This window comes from Equus caballus, chromosome 14 (assembly GCF_041296265.1).
Source record: "Equus caballus isolate H_3958 breed thoroughbred chromosome 14, TB-T2T, whole genome shotgun sequence".
Taxonomy (NCBI): domain Eukaryota; kingdom Metazoa; phylum Chordata; class Mammalia; order Perissodactyla; family Equidae; genus Equus; species Equus caballus.
The window spans coordinates 88,794,514-88,811,637 of record NC_091697.1 but is presented as its reverse complement, the minus strand read 5'-3'; the positions used below and the strand labels follow the sequence as shown (position 1 = coordinate 88,811,637).

Here is a 17,124-nt window from a genome sequence, read left to right as displayed (position 1 = left end):
TATATTCTTTAACCTTAAACTTTTTATTAATAAGAGAAAATAAAAATAAATTACTGTTCAATTCAAGAAGTTAGAAAACAAAATAAGCATAAATTTTGTGATATTTATGGAAAAGGATTGGTATCCTTAAGTAATTAATAGTCTGAGAGTTCTGCTTCCGTATAGGATAGGGACAGCTGCAAGGGAATATTGCTCCCACGTTAACCAAAACCAAAAGGGGGAGAAAAAGCTAGATAATCTGCAAAATCAAAGCTGGTTTTTTTTTTTTTTTTTTTTTTTTTAGCTAATCAGAGAGCTAGGGCTGCAAGGCAACAGGTGAACAGAATTCACAAGTGTGGCCCCTCTGAGGAGAGGTGATACACCCAAACTGTGTCATCTCTGACAGAACATGGGAGGAAAAACTAGCAACCAAAAGAGTAGGTAAGAAAACAACTGATATTTTGACAATTTCTTAAAAGCCAAATGTGTGTGAAAACAACTGGAGAAACTCCGGGAGCCTCACACACAAGGAAGACCACTCCAGTAATGAACTTTTTTTCATGGATCTCAAGCATCACTCATGAGAAAGACAGGCAGCTGGGCAGGAGACTGGATGGAGCCCCTTCAGCGAGACAGTGTACAAATGGGGAGTGGCTGCCTCTGGAGGACAAGCATAAAACCCAGAACATTTTCTCATACAAAGAAAAACTCATCTCCCACTAGGGCAGGAGCTGGAAATTCTCTCACCTCCAGTCCTTGGCAAAAGGTCAGCCGTCACTGGGGAGGGGCAGATAATCGCACTACCTGCTACAATCTACCGCCGCCGGGAGAGGCAGACCCCCAGTCATGCTCGGAATCCTGCGCTGATAGAAAGGATAGGGACAGGAAAAGGTCTTGCCAGTTACAAGGGGGGGGTTCAGCTGCTGTGAGGGGAGAGGGCAGGAACGTGAAGAAAATCCCACCCTCGAAGCTCAGGCCCCCAGAGCCTGCATAAGACTGAGGCTGGGCTAGGAGCACCAAGAAAACCAGCCTGCCCCCGTCATGAGCAACAGTACGCTACTTAAGGGGGAGGAGCAGAGGCGTAGAGAGAGACAGCCCCCAGCCCGCCGGACTTGGCCGGGTGTGCTGAAAGCTGGAGGTGGAGCAGGAACACTGAGAAGCGCCCTCCAGCATTCCAGGCCTCACACTGAAGCAAGATCTCAGCAGTGTGAGGAGTTTGAAGCCTGTAGTATCATAACGACTATAGCAACCACAAACCCAAACTTAGCTTAACTACCCCACACCGCAATGGCCTGACAGATGAAGAGGCATGCCAGTTATCAGAAGTAGATACTATTTATCTACATCAGGCTCTATTACTCCTTTACATATAATGTCTGGCATTCAGTCAAACTTAAAAGGGAAAAAAGCAAGAAAAGACCCATTTCCAAGAAATGAAGTAGTAAACAGAACCAGACTGAGAGATGGCCCAGAAGTTGAAACTATCAGAAAGTGACTTGAAAACACTATGATTAATCTAATGAAAGATCTAGGGGGAAATGTGGACAATATGCATGAGCAGATAGTGTATCTCGGCGGGGAGCTGGAAACTATAAAAAAAGAAAATTGATTCGCTAAAATGAAAAACATGCTATCACGCATGAATTCCTTCAAATGGCTTATCAACAGACTAGACACAGAGGAAAAAATTAGTGAACTTGAAAAAAAAAGAATTAGTGGGGCCAGCCCAGTGGCGCAACGGTTAAGTTTGCACATTCTGCTTCAGGGGCCGGGGTTTTGCCAGTTCTGATCCTGGTTGCAGACCTGCGCATTGCATGTCAAGCCATGCTGTGGCAGGCATCCCACATATAAAGTAGAGAAAGATGGGCATGGATGTTAGCTCAGAGCCAATCTTCCTCAGCAAAAAGAGGAGAATTGGCAGCAGATGTTAGCTCAGGGCTAATCTTCCTCAAAAAAAAAAAAAATGAATTAGTGAACTTGAATATAGGCCAATAAATTTTTTTTTAAATAAAATCTTGAATTTCAAATGGTAACAAGCCCCCCTCAGGAGAGATGGGAGAGAGAAAAAAGAGTGGGAAAAAAAGAGAAAAAGTGGAGAAAAATACAGCAGAGCATCCAAGAGCTGTGGGACAATATGAAAAGGTATAATATATATGTAATTGAAATCACAGAAGGAGAATGGGGAGAGGGAAAACGTCAGAAGAAATATCTGAAAAGATAATGGCTGAGAATTTTCCAAAATTAATGAAAACCAACAAATCACCAGCTTAAATGTTTAGAGAAGCCCAAACAGAATATAGACAAAGAAAAACACACCTAAGCACATCCTAGTCAAACTGTTGGAAAACACAAATAAGGAGAAAATCTTGGAGCCAAGCACAGAAAAAAGGAACATTCCATATAAAGAAATAAAGATAAGAATTAAGGCAGATTTTTCATCAATTTGTTGCCAGCAGACCTGAACTACAAGAAATGTTAAAGGACATTCTTCAAGTAGAAGAAATATGATGTCAAATGGGAATGTGTGTCTACATTGAGGGACAAATGGGAGAACTCATACATTACTGGTGAGAATGTAAAATGGTGCAGTCTCTGTGGAAAACAGTTTGGGAGTTCCTCAAAAAGTTAAACATAGAATTACCATATTACCCAACAATTGCATTCCTAGGTATACATACAGGAGAACTGAAATGAGGTGTTCTCAGAAAAACCTGTACATAAATGTTCATAACAGCATTATGCACAATAGCCAAAAAGTGGAAACAACCCAAATGTCCATCAGCTGATAATGGATAAACAAAATTTTGTGTAATCTAGGATGTGCGATCCATACAATGGAATATTATTTAGCCATAAAGAGGAATGAAGTACTGTTACATGCTACAATATGGATGAACCTTAAAAACATTATGCTAAGTGAAAGAAGCGATTCACAAAGGCTACATACTGTATTACTGCATTTATAAGTAATGTCCAGAGTAGACAAATCCAGAGACAGAAAGTAGACTAGTGGTTTCCAGGGGGCTGGGGGAAGAAAGGACTGTGTATGGAGTTTCTTTTTGGAATGATGAAAATGTTCTAGAATTAGATAGTGGTGATGGTTGCACAAACTTGTGAATATACAGCAAAGCACTGAATCGTACACTTTTAAAAGCTGAATTTTATGGTATGTGAATTATATCTGAATTTTAAAATGAAGAAATAACAATGAAACACTATTTTTTCATCTATGAGAATGACAAAAATTAAAAACAATGATGAGGCTCACTACTGTTGCAACTGTAGGGAAAAAGACATACATTGCCTGTGCCCTTTGTCAAGGGCAATTTAGCACTATGTATTAAAATGCTTTAAAAATGCATGTGCTCTGCTCTAGCAATTCCAATTCTAGGATTTTATCTTAAGGGAATAATTGAATGTGTATGCAAGGATCTATGTGAAGAGATATTCTTCGCAGAATTGTTTATAAAGTGAAAACTGGAAAACCTTTGTCCAAAAATGAGGGGTTATTTAAATAATTGTAATCTATTTCACATTAAACAGAAAATTATATCACATTTTTTAATTGATTGACATGGAAAGCTGTCCAAATATAATATTAACTGGAAAAAAGCAGGATACAAAATATTGTATATACTATAATGCATTTTTGTAAATATATAGATCTGGTCATTATAGTCTAAAGGATGTATAACTAAGCATTAACAACAGTTATCTCAGCAGACCTGAACTACAAGAAATGTTAAAGGACATTCTTCAAGTAGAAGAAATATGATGTCAAATGGGAATGTGTGTCTACATTGAGGGACAAATGGGAGAACTCATACATTACTGGTGAGAATGTAAAATGGTGCAGTCTCTGTGGAAAACAGTTTGGGAGTTCCTCAAAAAGTTAAACATAGAATTACCAGGAAGGAAGTTATCTCTGGGTAGTATGTTAAGTGATTTTTGTTGTTAATCTGTATCGCCTAATTTTTCTGCAATTAATATGTACTATTTATTTAATAAAAAATATTTAATTTTTTAAAACGTATATGTCAAGCTTAACACCACCAATATTGAGACAAACTAGCCTTGTCCCTGAAATGATGCACGAGGACACAATATTACCTATGAAGTAGTTCAGTTCCAGAAGTCTAATCCAAATTTAATTATGTGGAAACAAATACAACTTTAGAAACATTCTGCAAAATATGTGTCATGGACCCTTCAGACCCATTTGTTGTCGTCACTGAAACTCTGCCTTTCTCTTGGCTTGGAGTTCCTGTTTCTTGGATCTCTGGTCTTTTTTCTTGGTTAATTCCCTTTTGGTAGGACACATCATCCAATACGTCATAAGGTTAAAAAGACTGTCCAGAGGCTGAGGACATAGCAGTGAGAGCCCTCTTGTGTCTGTGAGTCATGTCGATTCAGCCTGGACAGGGTGCCCTCTAGACCAGCTGTCATCCGGGCAGTGTCATGAAAGGAAAAAGAAAGGCTGGGAAAATATTCTAGATTAAAGGCCACTAGAGAAATATTACAATCGAATACAACTCATGATACTTGACTGTGCCCAGTACAGTGGATGAAAATAAACCCATCGCAAAACACATCTTTGGGAATTGCCAGAGACAAAGAGAAGAATCAATAAGCTTCTAGAAGAGAAAAAAACAATAATCACATCCAGACAAATCAGGAATCAGAATGGCTTTAGGCTTCTCAATACAAACACTTAGAAGCCAGAAGGCAATGGAGGAATGACATCAAAATTCAGAAGGACAATGTTTCCAGTATTGAATTCCAAACCCAGCCAAAGAGGTTTTCAGACATGCAAGGTCCCCAAAAGTTACTGTTTCTCAAGAAGCCACTGAAGGATGCTTTCTACCCAAGCAAGGAAATAAATCAAGAAAGAAAAAATACATGAAATTTGAAAACAGGAGAACCGGCACAGATAAGTGAAAGGAATCTCTAGGATGATGGTAAAGGGAGATGCCCCGGTGACAGCTGGCCCAGAGGGCAACCTGTCTGGGTTGAATCGACATGACTCACGTAATAGATACAAAGAGGGCTCTCACTGCTATGTCCTCAGCCTTTGGATAGTCTTTTTAACCTTATGACATATTGGATGATGTGTCCTACCAAAAGGGAATTAACCAAGAAAAAAGACCAGAGATCCAAGAAAGAGGAACTCCAACTCAAGAGAAAGGCAGAGTTTCAGTGACGACAACAAATGGATGTTCCTGGAAGATAATCATGCAGTGGGCCTAGAGAGAAACCAGCCCACAGAGGAGGGAAACAGAGGTCTCTGGTAAGAAAGTTTCCAAGAAAAGAAAAAACTGGAATTGCTATATTAATGTTACAAAACTTATCTTGTGGAAAGTGTACTAAGGACTATTTAAAGGTACAGGAAGAATTAGTTATGGTAACAATGAAAATTTTAAAAAGGCAATTATTAACTTCAAGAAAAAGAAAATAATGATATTTATAATATACTACAACATTCTGCTGAGACTATCTTTTCATAATAATGTAAACACTGACTATAGATCTAACCCGAAATTACAATATTACTGTATTTATAGGATGAGAAAGGAGAAATAGTGGGGGCAGAGGTGTGAGAGCCAAAGCTTGAATCTTATCTAATAAGAAGCTAACGGATATCTAAAATCATTGAATCAATAAATAGCATTACACTCTTATTATTTAGAATTATAGAATTAAGTAAATACCAGAAGAAACTGCAAATAGAATCTAAACTGGTTCCCTCTAGAAGAGGGGAAGGAAGAATGAGGATGTGTGGACAGAGAAGTCTTTATGTTGTTATCAGCACTTTAGTTCTATTTGACTTTCCAAATCATGTGCATTTTGAGAAGAATTATTTTTTTAAAATCACTGTTTTATCAGGTCTTAGTAAAGCTACGTTCTGTGAAATGTGATTTCGCCGGCAGAGTCTTGTTTTGTTATATAAGAGCATTTCAACAAATTTGAGACAAATTATAGAATTATGTTGAGAAGTATTAAACTGATATTGGCTAGGAGAATCATTGAATTATGGGTATTGCTCAGAGAAAGCTTCCTAGAAAAAGTGGATCATAAGCTAGAATGATGTATGTTACTCAGAAAAAGGCCACGGGCAAAACTCTCTGGGGAAGAATGGGAAAATTAAACCAGGAGTTTGATTTCCCAAGGCTATCACTCTATCTCTTTCTTAAATGTTCCACCAAGAATGGGTATTCCTACCTCTCCCCAGAGCTTCTCTGGGCTCCTTTGGATGATATTGGCAAAGATATGAAAGGCATTTTTTTCTCAGGTTGATGGATTTATAGTCAAGGCAGGAACAATTGCTCAAAGTTATCTGAAACGCACCGTGTATTCATTAACTCATTAAAGCATGTTTACCGATACCTACCATGTGTCAGGCCCAGTGCCAGGCACTGGGGATATGCTGACAAAAATGACAAAGGTCTCTGGCCAAAGGACAACAGCTTGGGAAATGGGATTCCTACAGCAACTGACAGGACTATCATCTCATCCACCAAACCCTCCTATCCCATGCATCTTAAAGTGCTAAACGGTTCCTCAGCCTGCAAAGGTGAACCCCAGCAGACACCCAGACCAGAAAGCACAGGAAGTCTACTGTCACTTTGATTAATGTGGAGGGTGCATGAAAGACAAACTGATGCTTCCAACAGGAAAACCAAAATTTGTTTGTGAGGAGGGAAGGCTAAGATAAAAGAGACAGCATTTAATCTAAACCATTTCCTGTGACTTGGATTTCTTTTTTAAAAATTGGCCGCCTTATCATTTTCTTAGTCACCCTTTCTCCAGGCTTATTGGAGGCGTAGTCCCTCCTAGCAACCTCCCATCTGCTGGAAAACAGAATCAAGAGAACGGGGAGCTGCGATGACACATCCATCCCTGGATGAAAATATTAAGAGAAAAGCAGCACATGCACTACCCATTTGCATAAAGCCTATTAATGCCCTCTTCAGACTAATGAAATGAATTTTACATCACCGAGAGAGCAGCTGTGATCCGCTGCTTCTAGTAATGAAGAGTATTTGAAACAGTCTGCTAACCACTGCTACTCCTAATTGCCAAGCAGCATCATTGACTCAGATCTCCCCAAGTAAAATACCCTCATTGTTGGCCAGAGGGAGACTTATCTTTATCAAAGATTCATCTATTGGGTTCCTCTTTGCCCAAAATGCTGTTAGGATTCTTTTGTTCCTGTTTTCTGATGCTAGTGCAGACCCATCGCATTTTAAATCTTTTCTTTTTTTTAATGAAAACTGGTGTCTTTTCTTTTTTCCTACTAGCAATTCAAAACCATTCTGAGGGGTCCTGAGGGGACCTGAGGTAGGACCTTCCTTTCTGGTGTGTTGGTCGCAGCTTAACAGAGCCTTTACAGCGGCCAAAGCGGCCTCTGTCAGGCTGCGCTCTACGTGTAAATAGCAAACGCAAGATGTTCCAGAGTCCAGGGATTCGCGGCTCCCGCGAGGGCAGAGTGGCGGGGCGCAGCAGAGCCTGGAAGGGGATCCATCGGGACTGGAAGGGGAGACGCGCAGAAAAAGGTGGAGAATAGGAATCATGTGTGTTCCTCGAGTGTACAACCCACATTTGAGTGACAAATGACGAGGACAACCTATAAAAACAACTAAGCGCAAATCTGCCCGAATCCATCTCCCTCTCCGTGCGTGTGCGTTTTCAACTAACTTTGGGAACTCAAGACCCGGCGTCGCGCCCGGAGCAGCCTCGCCTCCACCTTGGTTTCCCGCGCCCTGCCTGCCTTCTTCGGTACCTCATCTTCCTCCAGGCTAAGGATGGAGGATCCCTTCAGCCCCTCAACTCTATCGTCGGCTCCCAACCTCTCCGTACCCATCTCGCTAGGCTGGGGTCTCAACCTGACTTCCGGACCAGGAGCCCCCGCCCCGGGGCCGCCGCCGCCGTCGCCGCCGCCGTCCGGGCCGCCTAGCCGCCGTGTCCGCCTGGTCTTCCTGGGGGTCATCCTGGTGGTGGCGGTGGCCGGCAACGCCACGGTGCTGTGCCGCCTGTGCGGCGGGTGGGGGCCCTGGGCGGGGCCCAAGCGTCGCAAGATGGACTTCCTGCTGATGCAGCTGGCCCTGGCCGACCTGTACGCGTGCGGGGGCACCGCGCTGTCGCAGCTGGCCTGGGAGCTGCTGGGCGAGCCGCGCCGGGCCGCGGGCGACCTGGCGTGCCGCTTCGTGCAGCTGCTGCAGGCCTCGGGCCGGGGCGCTTCGGCCCACCTCGTGGCGCTCATTGCCCTCGAGCGCCAGCGCGCCGTGCGCCGTCCGCAGGGCCCGCCGCTGCCCGCGCGCGCCCTCGCCGCCCTGGGCTGGCTGCTGGCGCTGCTGCTGGCGCTGCCCCCCGCCTTCGTCGTGCGCGGGGGCGCCCCCTTGCCGCCGCCCGCCGCGCCCCCAGCGGCTCGCGCCTGGCCTGGGGAGCGTCGCTGCCGCGACATCTTTGCGCACCTGCCGCGCTGGCACCTGCAGGTCTACGCGCTCTATGAGGCCGTCGCGGGTTTCGTGGCGCCGGTCGCGGTCATGGGCGTCGCTTGCAGACGCCTGCTCTGCGCCTGGTGGCAGCACCCGCCCCAGGCGCCATCGGCTGCGGCGCCCTGGCCGGCGAGTCCCGGCCGAGCCCCGGCGCCCAGCGCGCTGCCCCGCGCCAAGGTGCAGAGCCTGAAGATGAGCCTGGCGCTGGCGCTGCTGTTCGTGGGTTGCGAGCTGCCCTACTTCGCTGCCCGGCTGGCGGCCGCGTGGTTGTCCGGACCAGTGGGAGACTGGGAGGCCGAGGACCTGGCGGTGGCGCTGCGCCTCGTGGGGGTGGCCAACAGCGCGCTCGATCCCTTCGTCTACCTCTTCTTCCAGGCGGGCGATTGCCAGCTCCGGCGGCGGCTGCGGAGGCGCCTGGGCGCAGTGTGGTGCGCGCGGGAGGGAGTCGCGGAGGACGACGAGGGAGCCCGGGGCCACCAGGCGCTCCATCGCTACCGCTGGCCCCACCCGCATTATCACCACGCCCGGCGGGAGCAGCCAGAGCAGGGCTGCTGGCGCCCACCCCCGCCGCGCCCCCGGCCGCGGCCCTGCTCCTGCGAAAGCGCCTTCTAGGTGCCCGATGGCCAGAGACAGGTCATCTGCAGCGGTGGCCCAGGTTTCACGGAACACCAGGCCGGCTGGAGTCTATCTGGATCATACTGAGCAGGAGGGTCTCCGAGAGACTGACACTGAAGCTGTCCCCCTTCCTCCGCTCTCCTGTTATATTTCTTTCTCATGTTTACATTTTCCTACACTCTTCCGATTTCTTTTCTCCCTTCCAGTTCTCACATCTTCCCGTTTGGAGACGAGAGAACGAGCCATTGGGAAGTTGTAAAAACAGTCAAAGTTACAGAGTTATTTTTGCAGTTCTCTTTCACGATCCCATAGTGTTCTGGATAAGAGCATTTGTATTAGCTAAATTGCCACGCTGTCGTTATTTGCTGTGTTATCGTCTGTTTTTACTTACTTTGAATCGTGTTTAAATCAAGTGTACCTTCGGGAGCAGGGAATTTGCTTTTCTTTCTGGGAGGAAAATCCCCACGTTGCTGTCCCTGAGGAGCCTGGAAATTGTACCAGTGATACTGTCAGACATGTAATCTTGCTGTCACTTCAGAGCCACAGAGTATTTGTAAAATAAAAACACTTCCCACTGAGCAATTAGTACCTTTTTTACATGGTAATGTGTTTTCTCAGAAGAAAATCAGTGTGGCCTTTATTTCCAGTCTAGCTTCCACTTTAGTCGAAGCTGGAATTGCAGGAGGCAGACATAAAAGCAACCCTTAGTCCCTTTCAAAGGCGTACACCGTTTCTGTAGGAAATTGTCCCCGTTCCCAGACCAGCCTCTACAGCTGAGATGCTGTGCCCAGGTGGAGCCTCCAACCGCAGCAACGTCCCCCAGCGACTCGAGAAGGGAAGCGCCAAGGTGGTGTTTACGGCGGGGCTCACTGCCCCAGAGAAAGCCTCGTGAAGAGCTGCAGCTAGGAAGAAAACTGCAACCCCTCAATGCTGCGTGTATATACAAAACTCCTCGTTTCAAAAGAAGACAATGCCTGTTGGTGGGGATTGCCGAGAACAAGATCAAGGAGCAGATTTAATCAGTGACTTCCTCATAACCATCCTTGGTTCTAGAGAGAAGTGGCAGCACTTATGAACAATATATCCATATTTTTACCAGTGTCTTTCATCTGAGAATCTGCAGGCTTTCCATTGTTTCCTGTCCATGCACAAATGCAAGACTAAGATGCAGAAAGGGGAAATGATTGCAAAGCCAGTGCTATCTGAGGGCTTTCTTGGTTTATTCACTGATGTATCCTGAACTCTTCTTTTTTCCCCCAGTTGGTTTTTCTTTTCCTTTTTGTTTATTTTTTTAACTGAGGTGACATTGGTTTATAACATTATATAAATTTCAGGTGTACATCATATTTTGATTTCTGTGTAAACTACATCATGTTCACCACCCAAAGACGAATTACTGTCTGTCACCGTGCACATGTGCCCTTTTCCTCCTTTCATCCTCCTCCCTCCCCCTCTCCCTCTGGTAACCACCAAGCTAGGCTCTGTGTCTATGTGTTTGTTGTTGTTTTTATCTTCCACTTATGAGTGAAATCATATGGGATTTGGCTTTCTCCATCTGACTTGTTTCACTTAGCATAATACCCTCAAGGTCCATCTGTGTTGTTGCACATGGCAAGATTTCATCATTTTTATGGCTGAGTAGTACTCCATTGTGTATACATACCACATCTTCTTTATCTGTTCATCCACTGATGGGCAATTAGGTTCTTTCCAAGTCTTGGTTATTGTGAATAATGCTGCAATGAACAAAGGGGAGCAAATATCTTTTCAAATTCATGCTTTTGTGTTCTTTGGACAAATACCCAGGAGTGGAATAGCTGGATCATATGGTAATTCTATTCTTAACTTTTTGAGGACCCAAACTCTAAAACAATGCTCAACACATAGTAGACACTCAACACATATTTGTTGAATAAGTCATCATATGAGTCAGGCACAGATAGGATGGATACAAGATTTACAAAAGGCAATTTTCATTAAACTTGGCTTATATTCTTCCAAAATTCTGTCAAAAAATGTTACAGAGTTAGAGGTTTTCCTTCCTGTCTTTAATCCTCCCCACCCTGCTGAAGATGCTATGGTGTGCAACATACGAAGAATAAGTCAGCCAAAGAGAGAAGAACACAGTTTTCTTCATGAACCCAGATCTGGGTTACAGCATTATTTTTATTCATTAATAAACATTTATTACTTGCTTATTTTGTGCCAAGCAATGTGCTAGGCATTGGAGATGTTAAGATAAATAAGACACAGCTTTCCCTCAAAGACTTTACAATCATATGTAGGAGACAATTAATCTGACAGCTACAGCACAGTGTCATATGTGATTTAATAGGGGTTCCAGTTAGGGTGTTGGGGCACTGAGGAAGAATATCTGATGACCTTGGGAGTCTGAGTGGGGTGGAGAATTAGGAAAGGTTCACCAAAAGAGGCTGACTTGGCGGCTGAGTTGGAGGATGACCCATCAGGCAGGGAAGGGTGTTCTAGCCAATTAGGAATAGCATTTGCAAAGCATAGGGGAGAGAGAACATAGCAAAGCCAAGGAATGACAATGGTTATGTCTATTGTCTAGTATTAGGGTGCCTGACCTGATTGGATATGTGGCCAGAGAGATCCAGCCTGGACCCAGTGAAGAAAAGTCTGTGTGCCACATCAAGAAAGCAAAAAGTAGCCTTTGAAATATTAATCAGATTTGTAATATGAACAGACTTGAATTTTGAAGAGGTCATTCCAATGACAGTATGAAGGATCAGCTAATTGGAAGGGGGAATGCCTACAGGCAGGGATCAAGACAGAAGTTCAGAGAGACTTCAAAATATGACCTGTAATGTTGTATCCCTTAGAATGCGCTCAACTGAGATAATTTAAGCCAGCTGAGTCAGGTTTTCTGCTATCTGTAATTGAGAGCACCCTACCAGAAAACCTGACTCAGCTGGCTTAAATTTGTTTTTTATTATATGAACAAGAAATCCAGTGGTAGGGCTGCTCTGGGGTTGGTTAATTTAGTAGCTTCATAACTTCATAATCAAGGACCTATAGATCTTTTTCTTCTTTCTAGAATGCCATCCTGAGCTGGTGGACTTGACATGAAGATCAGTTCTCTTTTAGGTCACAAAATGGCTGCTGCAGTTCCAGGCGTCACATTCAAACATGACAATGTCCAGAAGAAGAAGACTTTCTCCTTTTTTCACTCTTTATAAGAATGAAGGAACATTTCTCAGAAATCCCAAGTAGACGTTTCCACATGGCTCATTGGCAAAAACTATATCATATTTCCATATCTAGACCTATCATTGCAAGGGAAATAGGGCCACCATGATTGGCTTGGACCTGGAGCTGAAGATATGAGTTGCATAGGGAAGGGGTGAAAAAAATGAAATTCTCATTTTTTCTTTTAGGAAAGAAAGAAGGAAAATGCTTGTTGGGAGGGCAAGACTAAACCTTTACACAGTTGCAAAATTGTTAAAGAGAATGATTTTTACAGTCTATTACAGATTTTCAGCTGATTGCGAGCCAGAAATTATGAGAAATCTCCATCTGGGTCAAAAATACAGAATGGCAATTCAAGTAGTTAATTTGAAACCCAATTAAACTGTGTTTTCCTGAGATTTTGTGGAAGATTTGGATAAGCCCAATTCATACTGAAATGCTTCTCTTCTGTAAGGAACTTTGTCTAAATTTAACTAAGTCTGAAACTTGAAGGTAGAGCTAGGTGACTTGATTCCCATCCCTGGTGCATTTGTAGGTTAAGAAATTTGAAGCGTCCCCTCAGAATGGTAGCGTTAATCCCAGGAATCTACATTGCCATGGAAAACTCGGAGATTCTGTTCTGTCCCCATCAAGGAAGCCCCCAAAGTTTATTCTAAATTTAGACTCTTGCTAGAGTAGGACGTACCATTCAAATTTCACAGCAAAGGTAAATGAGCAGTTGACCCTGGACTTGCTCTCTTTTCTAGGTACCACCCAAATAGGATATGACTCCAGGAGAAACCAGACCACACGTGGAGTCTGGAAGGAATCAAATAAGATCCCCTCACCCACTATCCACTCCCCTTGGAGTTCAATTTTAACTAAGCTGCTGCACGCAGACCTGGACTGCAGGACTCCGGGGGGCTGTTCACATAGAGACAATGTAAATGTTATCGCCAGAACTTGAAAGACTAAATACAAAGAATTCTGTATCTTTAAAAAAGAACTAGCCATACAGTAACATGTAGCTAAAATAAGTAAACATGACCTATTACATAATTCGAAGCAGAAAGCATGTAGAAAACCACCAGGGGTGTAAGTAAAACCACAACTAGTGACTAGCTATAAATCATTTACTAAAAATAGGATAGTCTGGCTCATTTGTGGAAGAGGAGATAGATTTAAAACGCTTTTTCTTCTAAGCCACTTCCTAGGAAACACAAAAGTAGAAAATTTGAAGAGTTTCCCTTCCACTCCTAAAATGTTCTGACTTGATCCAAGGGAAAATATTATAATACAAATGAATAGTTTAAATTAAACAGATGTTTTGCCTAGTTGGGGGGCACTGTAATACAATGAAAAGAGCAGAGCCTTTAGAGCCTAAAGACCAGGACTTGAACTTCATCTCTACCACCTACTACTTGTGTGACTTTAGGCTGTTTGCTGAATCTTTTTGAGTCTTGGTTTTCTCTCAGTAAAATGGAGTTTATATTAGCTACTTCATGGGATGAATGTATGTAAAATACTTGATTGGTAGAGCAGGAGGCTCCTGTCAGTTCATCTCCAGATTCACCCTGGGCTCACTATATGATCATTATTGTTATTTTTCTAACACGGGGTGGTGAGGGATAAAATCCAGTTGAGTAATATTACATGAAGGGAAGCAAGAGATATTGGGGAATTATGGAAGATTAATGCACTAATGGTGCTACATAGTAACAGGAAAATTGGGCCTTATAGAAGGTATAGAGCCCACAATAATTGTCAATTGCCTCCCTAGCATCCATTCCCCCTTTTCTAACAGTTCTTAGATTCTTAGTAGGGTATCTATGCCTCTTATAAACAGGCATGTACTTTAAGGGAAGCTGCCGCCTCCCCTACTCAGATGGCTTTGATTAGTTGAAGCATATCAAAGTAATTCCACCCCGCTTACCACCACGTCCTGCTTAGGAATGGTCATGTGATCCAGTTGAGACGAATGAGATGTGAGGAGAGGGGTTATTGGGCTATCTAGGAAGGAAGTCCTTAACTCTTCTGAGAAAGCCATGGGAGCCAGCATGCTCTCTCCATCTCTCTCCCACTGCAGGTAAATGAGGGAGCATATAGTTATGATGGCTACCGGCAGCCCACCTCTGACCATGAGGGGCACCAGCCATAAGATGAAGCCAATACTGTGGATATGGCAGAATGGAGAGTTGAAAGAACTGAAGTCCTCAATGACCTCACTGAGCTGTGGGTCAAATACCACTGAGGCATGCCTACTGGATGTCCTGTTAAATAAGCAGATATATTTTCTTAGTGCTTAAGGCAGTTAAGCTGGATTTTCTGTTACTTGTAGCAGCAGGCAGCCTCTAATTTTGAAAGTTTGGCAAGGAAAAAAGAATCTCATTTTAGCATATTGCGTGTTCTTCATCAAAGAAATAGGAACATTCCAAGTGTATTTATTTAGTCCATCACCCAGTAGGTATTGAGGGACTGTACTGGACACTGTATTGGGCATAGTAGGGCAAATGAAAGAAAATCAAAGATGTAGCTCTTGTATTTTAAAAATTTCATTCTATGTATTCTATGAAGGACATAATTTTTTTTAATTTTATTTTTTTAAAGATTTTATTTTTTTCTTTTGCTCCCCAAAGCCCCCCAAGACATAGTTGTACATTCTTAGTTGTCGGTCCTTCTAGTTGTGGCATGTGGGACGCCGCCTCAGCATGGCTCAATAAGCTGTGCCATGTCCGTGCCCAGGATGCAAACCAACGAAACACTGGGCCACCTGCAGCAGAGTGCGCGAACTTAACCACTTGGCCATGGGACCGGCCCCTGAAGGACATAATTTTTATGGTAGGGACTTTGTTGAGAAATCTCAACCTGCAATTACTAATGTTATGTGACATTATTAGCAAATTCTTGTTATTGGTAATTTTATTGACTTATTTGTTAATTCATTCATATGATATTTATTTATTAAAGATCCATGATGTGCAAAGTACTATATGAAATTTTTTGTGTAGATGGATATACATCACTTGTCACAGACATATATTGCATTTAAAATTTAGCTTTTGGGTGAGAACTTAGGACAAGCTATTATTGTATTTTCTATGGCCAGATCAGGAAGTGACAATCCTAAAATGCGATGGGGAAGATTATTATATACTGACCCCCACGGAATCACTCTTCTTGACATCCACCCCTTGTGTAATCTTTTCCCACAAAGAGTCTGGGCTTGGCCACAGGACCTGCTTTGGGAATGGCCATCAGCAGATCTTTCACCAGCAGGATCTTGATAAGTATTTATGCATGGGGCTTGCCCTCTTAGAAAAGCTGCCTTGAGACCACCATGCCATGAAGAAGCAAAGAATGAAATCATATGGAGAGTGAGGTGCAGTTACTCAGCCATTCCAAGTGGGCACAGTTCCCAGATGACTCTCCAGCTGAATGTACCCACATGAGTGAGCCCAGGGGAGACCAAAAGAAGCACTGCTGAGCTAACCCATAGACTTGTGAGAAACAGTAAATCATAGCAATTAAGTTTTGGGGTGGTTTGTTTTGCAGCAATAGATAACTAAATCGTGAGCGGAGTAGTAAAATGGCGTTGGATGCATTAAAAACGAGATCTAAAAACCCAGATATCAGAAGATCTGGGCTCTAGTCTCCAACCACATGTCCCAGCTGGGACATTTCAGTGCTTACCACATAATTTGATGAGACTTCACACCAACCTGAAATGAGAGAACTCCAAGAGGAAGGTCAAACTCAGGGGACAGAGTTAGGTCCCCAACTCTAATCCTTTTCCATGTGGTAAAATCTCCTAATGCCAAACCCTGGCAGTTCTTGGTATGGTTTTATTAAATAAGGTGCTATTGTCTGCCTTACAAAATATCCATAGGATAAATAACAGCTAAAATTTATTAAATTATTTCTATGAAGCTTGGCACTTTACAAGTATGATTCATTTAATCTTCACAATAATTAAAAGGAATGTAGCACAATCATCTCCAGTCTATATGTAAGAAAATTCAGGCTAAAACAGCTAGCATCACCCAGGATCAAACAGCTTGTAAGTGGCAGAGCCGTGGGGTTTTTGTTTGTTTGTTTGTTTGTTGTGTCATCTGAACAAGTAATAGCCAAGAAGTCCTTCTGATCCTAAGACACAGGTCCTGCTTTACAGACTTCTGTGTCTGTTAGAGCCCCAGCCTGGACACACATGAGTGGGAGGTGGGGGGAAACGTGTTGGATTAAAAAATGGCTACCTAAAGAGTGAAATGCATTTTAGAAAAACAGTATACAATTATGTCAGAGAGTTTCATCATTTTGGCCTCCAAACTATCCAAGTGAAGAACTCACTTGCTAGGAACGGAGGAGACTGCCAGCTGTTCACCAAAATCCATCCTCTCCTTCTATGTGGCTGCTCAGCCAGACTACATTTCCCACCCCCCTTCGCAGCTAGTTACAGCTATGTGGCTATGTTCGCAGCAATGGAATGTGAGCAAAAGTGACATGTGTGGCTTCCGGACTTGGGCCTTTAAGACATAGGGCTTGGGCTCCTCCATGTTCTCTTTCTCCTTTCTATTGGCTGGAAGACATGATGTGACAGTCACATGATGTGACAATGATAAGGTTCAGCCATGCAGATGAGGACAACATACTGGAGGGTGGCAGAGCAACAAGATGAAAGGAATCAGGGTTCCTTTGGGATCTTGTGGGACATCAACAGACTAAACTGATCAGAAGATTATGTGTGAGAGAAATAGATTTCTGTCTTCTTTAAGGTACTGAATTTGGGGAGTCTCTGTATTACAGCAGATTAGCCTCTACCTCAACTAACATTTTGAGGTTGTATTAAATT

At 43.3% G+C, this 17,124-nt stretch overlaps 1 protein-coding gene across 1 annotated transcript; it reads left to right on the top strand.

The window, feature by feature from the left end:
* Positions 1-7,590: 7,590 nt before the first annotated feature.
* GPR150 (G protein-coupled receptor 150) lies at positions 7,591-9,674 on the top strand. Its single transcript, XM_023617960.2, has one exon. It carries the CDS (start codon positions 7,782-7,784, stop codon positions 9,084-9,086), a length of 1,305 nt encoding a protein of 434 aa, XP_023473728.1. The 5' UTR covers positions 7,591-7,781; the 3' UTR covers positions 9,087-9,674.
* Positions 9,675-17,124: the final 7,450 nt, after the last annotated feature.

What these genes read in the sequence shown, in the direction of transcription:
- GPR150 (XM_023617960.2), top strand. Translation starts at nt 7,782, where the DNA reads ATGGAGGATCCCTTCAGCCCCTCAACTCTATCGTCGGCTCCCAACCTC.